This window comes from Rhizoctonia solani, chromosome 13 (assembly GCF_016906535.1).
Source record: "Rhizoctonia solani chromosome 13, complete sequence".
NCBI classification, from domain to species: Eukaryota; Fungi; Basidiomycota; class Agaricomycetes; order Cantharellales; family Ceratobasidiaceae; genus Rhizoctonia; species Rhizoctonia solani.
In genome coordinates this window covers 151,885-167,903 of record NC_057382.1, presented here as the reverse complement: position 1 = coordinate 167,903, position 16,019 = coordinate 151,885, and the positions used below count along the sequence as shown (strand labels likewise).

General features: G+C 48.6%; 3 protein-coding genes across 3 annotated transcripts; 1 reads left to right on the top strand and 2 right to left on the bottom strand.

Annotated features, from left to right (window-relative positions):
- Positions 1-577: 577 nt before the first annotated feature.
- Positions 578-4,956, bottom strand: RhiXN_06916 (mitogen activated protein kinase kinase; the record flags this gene model as incomplete). Its single annotated transcript, XM_043326732.1, has 5 exons — positions 578-740; positions 809-897; positions 1,306-1,452; positions 1,529-1,969; positions 3,628-4,956. The coding sequence occupies 5 exons, from the start codon at positions 4,954-4,956 to the stop codon at positions 578-580; spliced, it is 2,169 nt and encodes a 722-aa protein (XP_043185204.1).
- A 6,318-nt stretch (positions 4,957-11,274) lies between these two features.
- RhiXN_06915 (Transposable element Tcb2 transposase) lies at positions 11,275-12,438 on the bottom strand (the record flags this gene model as incomplete). Its single annotated transcript, XM_043326731.1, has 3 exons — positions 11,275-12,276; positions 12,321-12,385; positions 12,435-12,438. The coding sequence occupies 3 exons, from the start codon at positions 12,436-12,438 to the stop codon at positions 11,275-11,277; spliced, it is 1,071 nt and encodes a 356-aa protein (XP_043185203.1).
- An 851-nt stretch (positions 12,439-13,289) lies between these two features.
- Positions 13,290-15,837, top strand: RhiXN_06914 (Fungal specific transcription factor domain; the record flags this gene model as incomplete). The annotated part of the gene is made up of 7 exons (XM_043326730.1): positions 13,290-13,349; positions 13,397-13,870; positions 13,931-14,056; positions 14,775-14,785; positions 15,266-15,489; positions 15,542-15,664; positions 15,716-15,837. The coding sequence occupies 7 exons, from the start codon at positions 13,290-13,292 to the stop codon at positions 15,835-15,837; spliced, it is 1,140 nt and encodes a 379-aa protein (XP_043185202.1).
- Between the last annotated feature and the right edge of the window lie 182 nt (positions 15,838-16,019).

Here is a 16,019-nt window from a genome sequence, read left to right as displayed (position 1 = left end):
TGAGAACTGATCGCCCACGTCGAACGAACCGTCGGGATCGCCCATCGGTTCCGCGCCGCAGTCTGTAAGCCGCCCCAACTTGGAGAGAGAGGGTGATTACAAGGGGGAAATATACATTGACAAGACAAAATAAGAGAACACATACGCGCGGGAATATATTCATGTGTATAACCTTTTTGTCGTAATAGTGGGTTTATGAGTCCCAAGTGCGTGGAAGCGAGCGAGCGAGGGGCCTCTTCGGCTCAACGGGCGGATAATACCAATTCAAATGCGGCTTCCCTGATAGATTACATGTTTGTCAAAAAACTGAATTGCAGATCTTGCTTGGTAACTCCACGTGACAGATCGCCGTTTTGTTTGTCTTGTTGACGCCACGCCTCGAATAAGCTCGAACGGCTGGGATAGGCCAAGAACACTCAGATCCGTGCGAATTCCAAGAAACAAAAAGAAAACAAAAAACGCAATCATTCATATCCATCATCTATGTTAAAAAACAGCAATGATAACCACAAGAGCAACAACAAGAAACTAAATTGTCCAGTTTTCAATCCACGCAAAACGAAAAAAACCGAGCTCATCAAGACTGCTGGCTCGTCCTCTTGAGCTTGGGCGGCTTTTCCCATCCCCACACCTCCCGGATCCACTTGGACATGTCAAGTTTTCGGGCCATACTTTCCTGAATCCAGGGGTGCTGGAGCATCTCCCGCGGCGTCGGGCGTGTAGCCGCGTCGATGCGCAAACTAAAGAACGAAGGAAAACGAGCGAGTGTTAGCATAAGTCAATTACGATTCAATCAACCCTGGCGTACGATTGTTTGATAAACGACTTCATGCCATCGCTCCAGTGAATCGCGCCGTTTCCATTTTCGTCACCGGGTTCGTCATCGAGTTCCGGAACCTGGATGTTTAGGGTTTGGGTACCATGTCCCGCCCATCCGCGCGCAGCGCATGCGTGCGTAACGTGAATGTGCGCGCGTGTCGGGTCGGGTCGGTGAGTGTCCCAGAGGTGGAGCCCGGTCATAAGTGCCCGGCACAACGGAAAGTGGGTAAATCAACACATTCGATGACATGGTAGATCACCCGCCAGAAGCAGGTTCAATATAGGGCAAATGACGTGCGGGATGCATCGGATATAGTCGGAACCCGTCATAGGAAGAGGTCGTCGGAATATACCATAAACCACCCAACCCATTCGCCATCGCATCGAGCGCAGAGTCGAACAAAAACAACAATAAACCAAATTAAATCAGCACCGATCCAACCCAACCAACCAGGTTCCCTGGGAAAAGAGCCGAGATTGACTCACCTCGCCGTTGACAATATACGTCAACAATTCGATAGGTCCCAAATCAGGCGGATACGGGAACCGGTTTTGCGCAAGTTCGAGGAACGTGAGACCCGTGGACCACACGTCCGCGCGGATCGAATACGGATGGCCCGTTATGCGCTCGGGCTGTCAAGGTAAACCCACACCAGTTCATGATCAATACCGGAATAAATCTATTCCACGAGCGTGAGTGGACACCTACAGCCATGTACCAACTCGTCCCGGTAAACGTGTTCGCAAGACTCATGTCCAACTCGCCGCTCACGCCGAAATCACACAACTTGACGACGCCGGCCTTGGTGACGAGGATATTGCTCGGTTTAATGTCGCGGTGCGTCACCTTGTTGCTGTGCATATAGTCCAAACCTTTCAAAACGCCCTCGGCGAGGCGCGCAATAACTTTTTCGCCGATCCGCACGTTGGCGTGCCGCGTCTTCATTTGGCGCGCGATCGCGTCGAGCGAGCCGCCTTCGCCGAGCTCCATGAGGATGTGGATCTCGGACGACATGCCGCCGCTGTTATCGTCCGAGGGAGGCGCGGTGATGTATGCGCCGTAGCAGACGATGAGGTTCGGATGCACGAGTTTGGAGAATTGGAGTTCGCGCAAGAGTTGGCGCGCGGGAACCGTGCCCGTCGGGATGGTCTATCCAAAAAGGGATAAATTAGCGCCTGGAATTCCGAGAGAGCCAAGAAGGACAAGGGATGGCGGTATATGGGAAGAAATAAGCTCGAACAGTTAATTAAAAAAACAACACTCCTAAAAATATCCAAATGAAAGAAAGAGAGAGAAAAGCAGGCACGAACAAAGTGTAATCAGTGGCGGCGAGCAATGTGGCACATTGAAAGTACAATCAATGGCGGTACACCGGACTCAAAGGAAGGGGATTGGGGGCAAGGGGACGAAAAGTGCCCGCGCCTCCTATCCCAAAACCTAAAGTGCCCGCGGCGGAACAAATGATAGCGCCATGACTGGACTATCTCCATATGACAAGTGGTGAAAAACCGCGTGGCAAATAAACGAGAGTAGCCAGCAATACGGCTAGCCAATGATACCGCGAGCCCGTCCCCTTGGCCGATACGATCAAGGCAATCCCTATCTCTCGCAGCCAATTAAAAAACAAAGAACAAGAACGTCGTCGAGGTGGCTCAATCACCCTCGGACCCGAACCCAGAAGCCCTCGCATCATCAAAAAACAGCAAGGGCAACAAGCGCCGGAATTATATCAGTTTAATCAATCATTCGAGGGGGATGACGAGGTCTGGGCTCCGTTTCCTCGTCCTTCCCGCCCTTGGGGCAGATTCATGAGATACGAGGGACCGGAGAGTAGAATTGATGGATCTCGAAGAATAAGATTGCTCTCGAGAGAATGCAACGAGCGAGATCGAGATCGCTCAAAGAAGAACCGCGATGGATTGAATAAAAGCGGACGGATGAACGGGGGGGCCGGCCATAACGAACCAACGAGGATGAGAAAGAAAGTCCCCGACCGATGATAGCAAATAGCCGAGCGATGACGGAGACGTGGAGGACAGGGATCGGGACCGAGGTCTGGTTCCCGTGAGCCATGTATGGATAGGGCTAGACTGTTGCCCCATTCAGAGCGTTATTCTATCACCCTTGAGCTACTCTATCACTCTATCAATCTGCAGGGTGATAGATACCATCGCCCATAGGAGATAAGTATCACCTGGGGAGGAAACACCACCCCATCTATCACCGACAAGGACACTATCCAATATCAGCAAACAGATTCCCACTCCACCGAGGGAAACATTTCATCCATCACAATCTATCATCTCGTGTCCACCGCGTCTCCGTCTTCGAGTGTGAAACGAAAACAGTGTTTCTGGGGACACGAGACACGAAAACTATCCACGGGATTGACTTGGGTTAGGTCAATCTATCGTAAGAGCGCTCTGCGGGGAGTTTGAAAGATTCGTATATCCCCCGCAAGAGGGTTGGTCTACACACGGAATTCACGCGGATAGTCCGATCATCCCATCACCAGGGACAACCCTCCAACCCAATGAAAGAGACAAAGAACGAAAACAAAGCGTCCGAATAGACACAAGACACCACACGCAGAATCCCCTCTGTGGCATCCAGGCTCGTGAACAGGCCCAACCCTGTTAAACACAGCCACGCCACTAATTACCCCCAAATCGGAACGTTCGAGTCATCGTACGGGTCCATGACTCCGGCGAGCAAAAAAACCAAACAGGAATGGAAAATTAAACACCCATAGCCATGAAAGAAACGCAAATATGAATAGAAAAACGTAAATGAATAGGTGGACGCACCTTTCGAGCCATAACCCTTCCGTTGCGTTTATCGACGACTTTGCTCACGGCACCTCCGGCACCTTCACCAAGCCTGCTGACGACCTCGAGGAGCTCGTCGGACCATTCTTGGGGTTGAGTTTGGTGCTCCTCGCCCTCGACACCACCGCTGCCACTACCACTTCCCTGGCCCAGACCCCTGATCTCGAGTTCTTCCTCGAGCTCAGGCATGCGTAGCTCTCCGATGGCGCGACGCAGCTCGTCGAGGCCTCCACCAGCGCCCTGGGGCTTGGCGGTGTGGGTGCCGGGACGCATGGTGGTCGTAGAATTGGGCTGCATAGTGGTGGCGTCGGATGGGAACTCGCCAACGCTGAGGGAGAGTGAGGGAGCGCGCTTGGAACTGGGTTTGAAGCCATAGTAGGAATAGTCTGCGTCGTCGTCTTCGTCGCTCGGTGGGTGGGCATTCACATCGAGTTTTAGTCCCCCTCCTGATGATGATGATGCACCAGGCATAGCGAGACCGAGTTTGGGTTTGGCGGGCCCGAGGGCGAGTTGGAGTTTGGGTTTGAGGGATGGGAGACTTGCAGATGTGTCTACTTGGTGTTGCTGAGCAGGAGCATCCTCGTCGGGAAGGGCGCTCCCCGAGGCGGTGCGCAGACCCAGGACCGGACGTGGTTTGGCAGGATTGCCGATACGGGACTTGGTGGGGCCAGGAGAGGGTGCGTCGTAGGGCTGGAGGTAGCTGGCACCCTGGGGATAGACTGGCTGAGGATCGTGGCCACCAAACTGCTGGTAGTTGTCGCTCGGGACCGGGGAGCGCTCGTCGATGACCTGGCCGAGACCGCTCGGCCTGGATCCGCCGGTTGCGCGCCTGGTGACGATGCGACTGACCTTTTCGTCGTCGGCATCGGCCGAGTCGATGTCTGATGGGATCGCCTGGCGCGGGACTTCTACCCGAGGACGGGCCCGTTGGATGTTGAGCGGTGCGACACTGGGCGTCGGTGGGTCGTTTCTGTACGATGGCTGCTGGAGCGAGAGCTGTGGGCGCTGGGTCTGCTGGGTCTGGCCATATACACCCATACGCGAACTGCGCATGACGTCGCCTGGGCCGAGGGACGTGTTGGCATTGGGCAACGGAGGCGGCGGGGGCGGGGTTTGGAATCCCAGACCAGGACTGGGCATCGGACTAGGAATCGGTGTCGCAGACGGCCCGAGTGCGCCCAGATACGCCGGTTGCGGAGGATGTTGGTCCAGTGCCGACGGCGGTGGTCCCAGCGCAGCCACCATCTCTGCAGGTGGCTTGGGCAGCGCACGTCGGGGTCCCATTGGGCGCGCTGGATGCGTCGACATGCTTTGTGGTCGTCACTCTGTTCCTAACCGTGGTGGCTGGGCAACGGGCGATTACTCAATTCCACATTCCACGTGTCTGCGGTCTGGCCCCCCCGCTAGTCTCTCTCTCCCATTTCAACTCCCAGCCACGCTCGTATCCCTCTTTATATTTTCACCATCCGCGAACAGTGGATGTATTTAATTATTCATGCCGCCGGCGTTACATGTCATCCCCTCCCACCGCCATTTCACACCCACCTCTTGCCTCGGTCAATCAAACACCAAAATTAATTCAACGTGCTGATGTCCACTCTTCTCTTATCCAACTCAAACGATCAACCCCGCCAACAAAAGCAGTCCAATACCATTCAAATTACCCACGAACAAAGTCTAATCCCTCCATTTCCGAGAACCATTTCGTCCTTGTACCCTGACCCCCGCCCAACCTCGGATTCGATCTCAGACCGTACGGCTATTTCCTAGCGCCTCCTACTCCAAATGAAATGCATATCATCCTTGGCTCTTGGCTCTTGGTTTTTTGGGCTGCGGCGGGGAAAGAAAACGAGGTTAATGCGTATGGGCGAGGTACTAGGGCGTCGCCGTCGATCATCATCACCCCTAGTAGTCGATATCCGCCCGCGCCATCCATCCATCCCTCCATCCATTCATTCCCTCATTATTTTTTTTGCGCGCGTGCCCGAGGTACATGGGAAAAACGATCGAACCTATACTCCTTTGGTCAAGTCTGTGGCACAAACGACATACACTCTTGTACGCCTTGTTATTTTATTCCATTTCGCCCCTGACCCCGGGCATGAATAGTGATCTTGTATCTACTATCGGGCGGGGATACGCTAGGAAATCGGTCCTCCAATAGCTAGACCTTTTACGGACTTGGTAAACTTGACTAAACTCTCATATCACTCGAACCGACCCTCGACGCCCACTAGAGAGAATCAATTAGGAGTTGGTCTTTTTGGTCAACACGGGCGCATTCGACTCGTGCCTTTTTTGGTTGATTTGACGAGGCGTTGGTTGGTGATTTGGTTCGTCCCGTTTGTAGATTGTATTTCTGAATAAACGTCTGGTTTTATGAGTACGAGAGAGCACAAGGAATGGTTTGCTGTCGCCTAGACTTTGAATTCGCTATACCAAGTTCAACTCCGGGTCCAAAACAATCCGAATCAATCGTACCACACACTCCCATAATCTCAGAGCCTAGTCCCGACTGGGTCTCGAGACCGAGACGACGACACGATGGGTAAGTAGGATCTCAACACAACCAAGCGAATGGGTATTTCGACTAGGACCGGTTCGAGGATAGTAGCGGTGCGGCTAGTGGTAGGGTGCTAGGCCATGTCCCCGAGCGAGTGCGGGTAGACGGCCGGGAGCGGCCGTGTGTATGCACAATGGACAAGAGATGGGTCATGCATATTACATGCAAGCAACAGCACCAGAAAAATCACCGGAGTATTGGGAATGCGTGGATTCTTGAGGCTGGCACTGCGTTGTGTCGAGGAAAAAGAGAGACGCCGTAGCGATATACTGTAAACAATATGGAATACGTTACATGCATATGGATCCAATGCGCCGGCCTACGGTACGGTAATAGGCTTTTGCCGGCTCTGTGTGTTCCGTAGCAAAAGTCCACACAAGCGTAGGTACATCTCTGTATATTAGAGACCTTGGGCGCCACCATATTTTTAAATTGCGGTCCCAAGCGATGACAAAAATACCATATAAATATAAAAATTTGATATAGCCGAAAACGCTGGTAAGCTTTCAAAGTACGTTTATTCTGACCCAAAGAGCGAACTTGGTCTCAATTGTGTGATATCTTGCCTAAAAAGGTCCCAAGGGACACCACCTCCAAATAAGGAACTTGTGTCCTCGTTGTCAAATGGTATAGCACATCCGACCCAGCAGCCAACTCTCAAATATAACAAAGTTGAACTCGCAATTTTTCTACAGATCTTGCACAGAACAGCTGAATATGCAAACGATGATTCGAGCAGTATTTGGTCGGTTTCCCGAATTGGATCCAGCGTTAGTAGGGGATCATGGCAACAGTACGACTGCAAGAGAAAAGAAGCGGCTTCGATCGCACTCGGAAGTTTGAATTATATCGCTCTGCTCTTTCACACTAAACACGCGGTGCTAGCTAACCCACGAACTCGTATGCATATATGGCCAACATCCCGCTCGGCTCGAAACCGATTGGAAAAAGACGGATCCTTTTGCCCCACAGCTGTATATCCATATCGTAAAGACCTCAACCGAACTTGAATAAATAACCCCCACCCACCCTAAAACCATTCGGAACCAATTCGTTTACAACACCTCGCTTATCGTCCCCGGGACGGAAAAGCAGTGCTCGGCTTGAACGCATCTTATAACCGGGCCGAAAGAACTCCCTGATCACCGGTTGCTCGGAGAAAGAAGCCCCGTGTCCGTTGGGTGAACGGAAGATGCGCAAACACATTGTACACAAAGTGTGACGACGAGATCACTTTCGTGAGATTATTTTACCCACCCCGTTGCCGGTAGCTCATAATGTCAGAAGCGTCTGGTCATCCATGGCCAATGCGTAGACCCAGCCAGACGGAACCAGTAACCGGCAACACGGCACTGTATCTCCTTCAGCTCATTATTCATGTATTTAACTCCGTGTGCTTCCCGGATCTACGATTATATACGCCCATAACAATGCATATAACACGCTTTCTCGAGTAACCCGTTATGTCAACTTGTTCTAACGGTAACGATCAGTGGCGCTCCGATGTTCACGGCCTGAGATCAAGCCCGGGATTGGGGAAGCCTATTTTGCTACTGTTTTATTGGACGTTTCCTCTGCTGTCACTTCCAAGAAGGATCGATCCCAAGTTTATAATTTATAGATCTTGATCGAGCCCCTGATACACCTGATATAGCCTTTCTCCTGACTGAATTAGATTCACTTCCTGAATCGGGTTTATACAGTCTGCCGCCCCCATCGGACAGATATTGATTCGTATTACTTTATGGTCTGATCCCATGCCTCGTAGGCTCGTGGACTCGAGGTCGAGTGCGTTCATCATTTCTCGCATGGTCCACTGGAAGAAATACCATGGGCAACGCTTCTGGTCGTATACTTCAAGACGCGCCGAAAGCAGTTTTGCTCAATACAACCACTCAGCTTCAAGTCGCGATGTTTTGAGTTCATATAGCTAGAGTTTAATGAACTGGCCTGGCGGCTGCTTCCGGTCTCACGCAAGCTCCACGTATGATTCGCCTTGACCCAGAACCTTCTTCACTGGACAGATACGATAAGCTTGGTTCGTGTGAGAAATTACTGTATACGTCGAATAAGGCGAGAGGAAGTCAATCTACTCATATAGTCGGAATGAATGGATTCCTGTTTTTGGGCTCGCTTACATGCGCAAATCCCCGGCGGTTACGCAGGTGAATGATCGATTCCCGCTCTTGGAGCGCATGACTTGAACATCGTGAAAAGTCTCACCACCAAAGGGGTTCAATGCAAAGCACCTGGTGTGGATAGTAGAGCTCCAGAATAGGTTTGCATATAGGTAGGGCTATTGGCTCGTAAAGCGAAGAGAGACTTGTGGGACATGAGCGGAAGACCAAATCCTTTCCAAGATGATTGACGCGCTAGGGGCATAGAAGGGTTAAGGTGGATTCGACGAAGGAACCTGACGGAATTCCAATGCATGCATGGACCCACCTTCTTGGGTTGAAGTATGCGACACCAGTTACTCCGGTATGATCCCCTCACTCGAAGTATATGGTCACCCCAGAGCTGTAGCGCTTTATCTCATAACTGGCAATATGCAGACACCGAACATATCTAATACACTCGAGTCGCTGATGTCTGATCTGGGAGAACCAAGCGCATGGTGGGTTTGTGGCATGATTTCAGGCTACTACGTGCAAAACATTGACTAGTGAGATGCTTTATTGTTGATTTGAATATTAGACATTTGCATCATATGAAGTATGCGACGACTTGACTTTCGTAGAATAAGGCTAACTGGATGTATTGGAACTGTTCTTGTGTCGATATGAAGCGAATCAGGCCTGGCCCCTTTGAACACTTACTTAGTAACCTCAATAAATGCGTTGAGGGCACGTAGAGAGAAGAATTGTACTGATTCAATATGCGCGACTCTATCCTTGAAGCGTTCATGCATACCATTCAGTCGTGGTATTCATTTCTCAACAAGGCATGCACGATTAATTCCCAGCCAGAAAGCATACACACTCTTTAGAAATCACCAACGACGATGTCACCTTGCTACACATTCGCTTCTTCGACTCTATTGAGCGGGGCGGGGTGTGAGCTGGATTTGTAATTTCGCCTATTTTGTTCAATTTGTATTGATTAGACTCATATCGAAACGCGACATATACCAGTAAAGATCACATATCCATTGAGTATAGCTCGTCGCACTTTAACCATGGGATGACCTCCATCCAGCCCCACGCCAGCTGTGCAACAAGGGTAGTAACCAAAGTACTGGGGCAAAAGCCTACACAATTACAAGTTATGTGTGCGTCTACCATGTTTGATATGGCAAATGGTGCTTATCATCTATCATTAATGCCATATTCCACGTGGAAAGGATCGACAAGGGCTCAATCATGGGCATCAGGGTACGATTCTTATTTGGTCACTTAATGCTTCCGGGGGTCAATACAATCCATTCAGTCTGTGTATTGGGGCTCAAGACACGGAGACTCGGCCAGGCTTATACGATTTGAGGACAACACATTGTTCTACGCTGCCTTGATAGTATCAGACGGTGCGCATCACTCAATATTGTGCGAGCACCCTTGATTGATGAACTTGAGTGTACACAACCATAATATAAGGAAACGGTTATGCCATATTGGCTCACAGGCTAAAAAGACTCGATGTTCTGAACAAGGGGAGCTTTCAGTCGCATATCTACAGATGTATACATTGGACCAGTGGACGGAGGAGTGAATATACAGACGCTTACCTTGAATGTTAGCGATAGTATTCGCTTTTGATACCGTAGTGCGAATACAGCAATAGGACCTGATCATAAAGAATTGCAAAGTATTGCAATGGAAAGAATACATGATGAATTCAATGGGATATCTGAAGGGAGAGCCGCATTTCGGTGATTGTACTCGGAGAAATGCGAAGTATCGGCGCCAGTAGCAATCCCAGCGTGCGTGTTTTTGGTCTCGGACAAGCAGCAGTCCAAATTTGACCCAGTTTTCAGGCACACTGCTTGGTCAGGAAATCCTCAATCAATCTGCATATCATATATTTTACTATGGTTCCCAAAGGCCGGGCCACCGGGGCTGCTTGCGTAATCATTTTTCGTCTTCCAATATAGCGCTACACCCCATCCTCTCCAGCAACCACGGGATCATTGAATAAATAGGATCTTTGTAGTTTTGGTCAAATGATTGAAATATAGATCTAATGGCACGAGCATATGTTGAAATCGGATGTATATAGATGTATATATACAGTTTGCGTCAAAACCTCTCACAGAGATAATATTTTTGACTTAAAACTTATGTAGCTCGGTGGCCAGGCCAACCCAGAAATTATGAATAATTAAAATCGATAGGAAATCGTCTTGGCTACACATCACATGTATATACAACGCGTCTAATTAGGACATGACGGATAAATAAATGAAACAAGATAGGAGTTGCATGTAAGAGGTTTTGACGCAGGCAAACGTATCTGAGCAAACATGACAGTTCAGTAAGGAGTTTCTTTCCCTTTCCTCTCCAGAACCGTTGTCATGCGTTTTGGTATGCTTTCAATCGGGTTTCTGACAATACTCCAGCACAAATCCATCACAAACCACCTGAACCTAACCCCACAGTTCCAACATCCCTGTGGGTGGTTTCTTATACTTGCCTAGACGCCTTTTGAGCTCCATCCATAAGTTTTCAATTGGGTCAAGGTTGGGTGAGTTTCCTGGCCATTCAATACACTCAATTCCATGGTTCTCAAGCCAATCAACAGTGAGTTTTGCTGTGTGTGGGCAAGCATTATCATGCATATATACACTTGCGCCCAAAAAGATTGAGCCACGTGAGCTCAAATCAATGACGCTCACGCGTCACCCGCACGATTGAGAATTCGTTTACGATGTAATAGTAAATTATGTAGATACAGTAGTATAGAACATATGTACAAAGTTTTAGATCGAAACTAAGTCTCCTTGTGGAGATACGCGTGAGCGAAATTTTTGGGCTGGCCCATTCTTTTTGAGCATTTTCAAATTGCACCTGCAACTGCATGCATGCACCCAAAATGACATGCAAAACTGAATAATTTGGATACAAATTTTAGTATTTGGTGTTTCCACCTTTAGCTAAATACACAGCTTGTACTCGACGCGGTAATGAATCATACAAATTGCCAATATATTTCAGGGAAATTTGTTTCCATTCGTCCCTCACTATTTTCCATAATTCTTCCTTATTCAAAGCGGGAGGTCGGTGAGTACGCACGCGCTCCTTCAGATGCCACCAGACGTTCTTGATTATATTCAAATCCGGGCTTTTTGACGGCCATGGGAGGACGCTTACGCCCCAACTGGCAAGCCAACGTTGTGTCAGCCTGGCTGTATGCTTCGGATCTTGGTCGTGCTGGAATGTAATGTCAAACGGGGTGATTTTATAGTCGGCGAGGGTTCCAAAGAAGGCGTCCCCAAGGATTTCAATGTATCCCGGGGCGTTCAGCTTGCGTTGTATAAGGTACAATTGCCCGACTCCCTCTCGGGTAATGCACCCCCAAATGAAGATACCCCCGCCACCATGAGATATTGTCTTTTTGGTGTATCGGGGATTATACGGGGACTCACTAGGCCGCCTCCAGTAATATTGGCCGCTGTCGGCCCCAAATAACTTGATTCGGACTTTGTCCAAGAAGACAATGTTGTCCCAGCGTGATTGTGGCCAGAATAATTGACTGTGGGCCCACGCGCAATGGGCTTTTCTATGCCAATAAGTGAGCAGGGGTACTCGGCGGCGTTTGTACGGCCGTAAACCCAGCTCTCGGAGGTAGCGGCGGAGGGTAGAGGACCCAACGGCAGGGAAGTACTGCCGTCTAATATTTGCTGCTGTTGGTACTCTACTCCAAGCTAGGGCCAAAGCGGCAAATCTGACGTCGCTGGGGGTTAATTTTTGTGGGCGCCCAGGAATGGGATCGTGTCGATCAAGTGGGCGGTCAGTAAGTCCATACTTGGCCCAGATACAACCAACAGTTGCGTGAGAGACCTTGGTCTGAGGTTGCAAAAGCTGAACAATAGCCCGATCTGAGTATTTGAGCTTTTTCAGCGCAATTATCTGAGCCTTAGTCTCGGGACTAGTGTATCAAGCCATTTGCGCACTTTTGGCAGGTATTCAAGCGTAAAAAGGGGTGGTAAATGGCACTCGATGAGGGAGGACCAAGTAGCTTATATAAAGTGATCAAAAAGAATGAGCCAGCCCAAAATTTCGCTCACGCATATCTCCACAAGGAGACTTAGTTTTGATCTAAAACTTTGTGCATATGTTCTATACTACTGTATCTACATAATTTACTATTACATTGTAAACGAATTCTCAATTGTGCGGGTGACGCGTGAGCGTCATTGATTTGAGCTCACGTGGCTCAATCTTTTTGGGCACAAGTGTATGTCCTAGACGTTGTCTGGGACCAAGTGGGGGGGGGGGGATGACGCTTATGGCTGGCAAGTACAAAATGTAAGTTGTGTAAGGCAACAAGGGTGCTACCTATGGTGATTAACTACCTATCTACAGTGGGCAAGCTATGTAAGGTAGCAACATGCTATCTAAGTACAGGGAGGAAATCACTAAAGGCGGTGATGATATGTTGTAGACACACACGTATACTGTTATAGATAGGGAAATTAAGCAGTAATCAAATATACTCAAAAGGGAAGCAAGTTGCTAACTGAGGCTGGAGAATATAAAAGGCAACTTGCTGACTATAAAAGGGTTAATTCGAGATTCCGCATGAACACTTGATGATACCAAAAAGCATACCTCCTGATCTCCATACTGTAAGCTACGCGTTTCCATTCATACGCTACCAGTGTCTGTATCTTTCAATATTTTGCCGCATATTCAACACTTATTTCATAATCAGATACCTGCGTAATACATTCCATATCATTTGGTAACCCACATCCATCAATGGTAGCCTTTTTATGAATCGATTTTCAAAATCAGATGTCACAGTCTTGCTAATGACTTTGGACGCCAGAGTAATTCAGTCATTGCTGGACCACAAAGTCAATATTGACTGGGCGACACTTGAGATATCAATCAATAAGCTTTACTGGCAGGTTTGCACCATGCCAGACGAGGCTTCAAGCTTGATCTGTGCTAAAGGCCGACTCACCGCAGCCATCGAAGTAAGTTGCATCCCTGTCAGATGATTCTCGAGTTAATCCAGTTCTAGCTCACGGCTTACAAGTTTGTTGTCTCTAACAATACGTCTGGCTACACATTCTTGAGAAGAACAGCGCCCCCACAAGGCAGAATTTCTGTACAAAAAATACTGTCTCTCGGAGTTATAGAGCTATGTTACTTCGTCTGGGTCGACGTTATGTCTTCGACGCTTCTTGGAACAACCCCACTTCTGCACTATGATACTACCATTGATGCATCGGAGAAACTATGCTCAAAAAATCTTATGGAATATTTCAACGGATGCCCACAAGAATTTATTTCTTGGTTTGCAAGCATTAGTGCAATGCGGTTGACCACCAAACAGTACAATAGCCATTCGCCCCAAATAGACTGCCGACCCATAGAATCAGCAATTCAAGAATGGGGGCCGGTCATTGACCAAACCGACCTCTCGAGAGATGCCATTACACGACTAGCGGTCATAGAGGGCTGGAGACACGCGCATCTAATTTATCTGAATATGGTAAGTGGTGAGACCAAAACGATTACTGCTGTGTTCATTAATGCGTTGCTCCTGAACCAGGGCGTGGGCGGGGTTACCTCGATGGACCCCAAAGTGCAGTCCTCGGTCAAGCAGATCATTCAACTTTCTCATGTTGTGAAAGGTCCAAAGCTATATGAACGCCATATGTTTGCCCCTGCCATCCTTGTAAGTTATGGCTCTGGAGGGTTTAAGATAGTTAACCCAGGGTTTGTTCAGGCTGGAGCTTGCGCACATCTGGAGTCGCAGCGCCAGAGCATCCTACAAATTCTAGTTTTTCGGCCTCATGATCGGATATGGATTCTTAAGATGTCAGATTTCGTGCGTGTGCTCCAGCATTTATGGCTCGGCGCCGCAAAAGGTGGGCGCCCAATCACATGAAATGATTATGTTCGTTCTCGGAAGGCGTCTTTTCATGTCGATGGTTATTAAATGACCTAGTATTGAGGCGCCGGGGGAGGGGGGGAGTTCACCCCTCCCTTTTTACTCTATCGCTGTGTAGAACTCCGTAGATCGGATGTTGATGGACTTATCGCAATCTTAATATCAAGACTAACTGACAAATTCACAAACACTTGATTGATGCAAGAGAAAGAACAGTACATAAACATTTCGGGTACGCGGGCCTTAAAAGGCGCCGCGGTACTATACAGGACTTGGTAAGGATGGTGATACGTTCAGTAACGATAAATGAGGCAAATAAGGAAACGTATGATACCGTAACGTTACACGCTGACTGAATTGTACTGGAGATTGGTTGTTAACATCAGCATCATGTAAATTGAATAACAGCTTGTCACTTCACCGTATACTCCTCGAAGAGAACCCAAGACAGATACAGTGAACAATATGGTAAAACTCTCTATTAGACTAAAACCATTCATAGCATCCCTCCATGTACGTGTGAGATGGGGAAATTCTAAAACTCTTTATGGTGGTCTTAGATAACGTAATCGAGTGCAAAGGCAAATGTCACGTAATTTGATGTAACCTCATCGTCAAGGCGAACCACGGCGAGCGTTTGTGGAGTTGTGCCCGAATTCGCCTGATAAAGTCGTTAAGATAGCCCTTTGGAACTCCGGTGATCTGTGGATATTTGAAGTCTGCCTATTCCCTACTCGAAATTTAGTCAGCACTCGAACCGAGTTGATCCCATCTACAGCGGGAGTCATCACTCTTGTTTAGGGCGAGGTTACTCGATCTGAGTTCTTATGCCATTTATAGACTAGGCGTATATAGTACGCTGGTTGTATGATTTACAGCCACATGCAAGATGCCGGGGGCCATAGTTGCAAAAACTGCCTAGAGAGGTAAGTATGTTCGTCTAATATCGCTACCGTTGATTACGATTGACGAGTACTTATCCGGCTTTCGTAGGGGTAAAGTCTGCGATAGAGCCGAACCTATATGTAACCTTTGCATACGCGATGGTTTGTTTTGCTCTGGTCCAGATCCTCCTATTCGAGCACCTTCACCCGTATTTCCGTCTTGGGAGCCTCCAGACCTTCTCCGCCCATTTGACAGGTCACTGAATAGTGCTCCTAGAGTTCTCCGGGGGGCTGTTTCAGCTATTGTATCGACCCCGAGCTGGGGTGCTTCAAGTAAGTGTACGAAGCTCTTCATGGCATCAAACTAGGTGCTCAAAGCGCCCAGATAACAGTCCACGCTACTCCAGCCGCAAAAGTTCCCTATCAACATTGTCTTTAACTAAGTCCAGAACACTGGCACTTGACCGTCAAATAGAGAGTAATACTTTACCGTTTATTCTTAGCCAGTGTAAGCTGTTAAAATCTCAAACTAGCTGAATGTTACTGAAATTGACACTAGACGTTCGGTTTGTTGACAAGATTGCGTTCAAAATGCCCCCGCCTGAACTCCGGGAGGGAATTATTCTCCGCCTTCGGAGTTCGGTAATCACATTCTCGGTCATGTCCTTGGGGCTAGGATAATTCAGGCCTTGATCGACAATTTTGACGACACAAACTGGACCGTGTATTCAAATCTTACCGACCGATTGTACTCCCACATTTGCGCAGTATCGAACAATGCAGACGACCAGTCGCATATTGAGGGGCGATTAGCTGGCACTATTGATGTATGTCAGGTTTGATACTTTTTTCTCCAGCGCCAA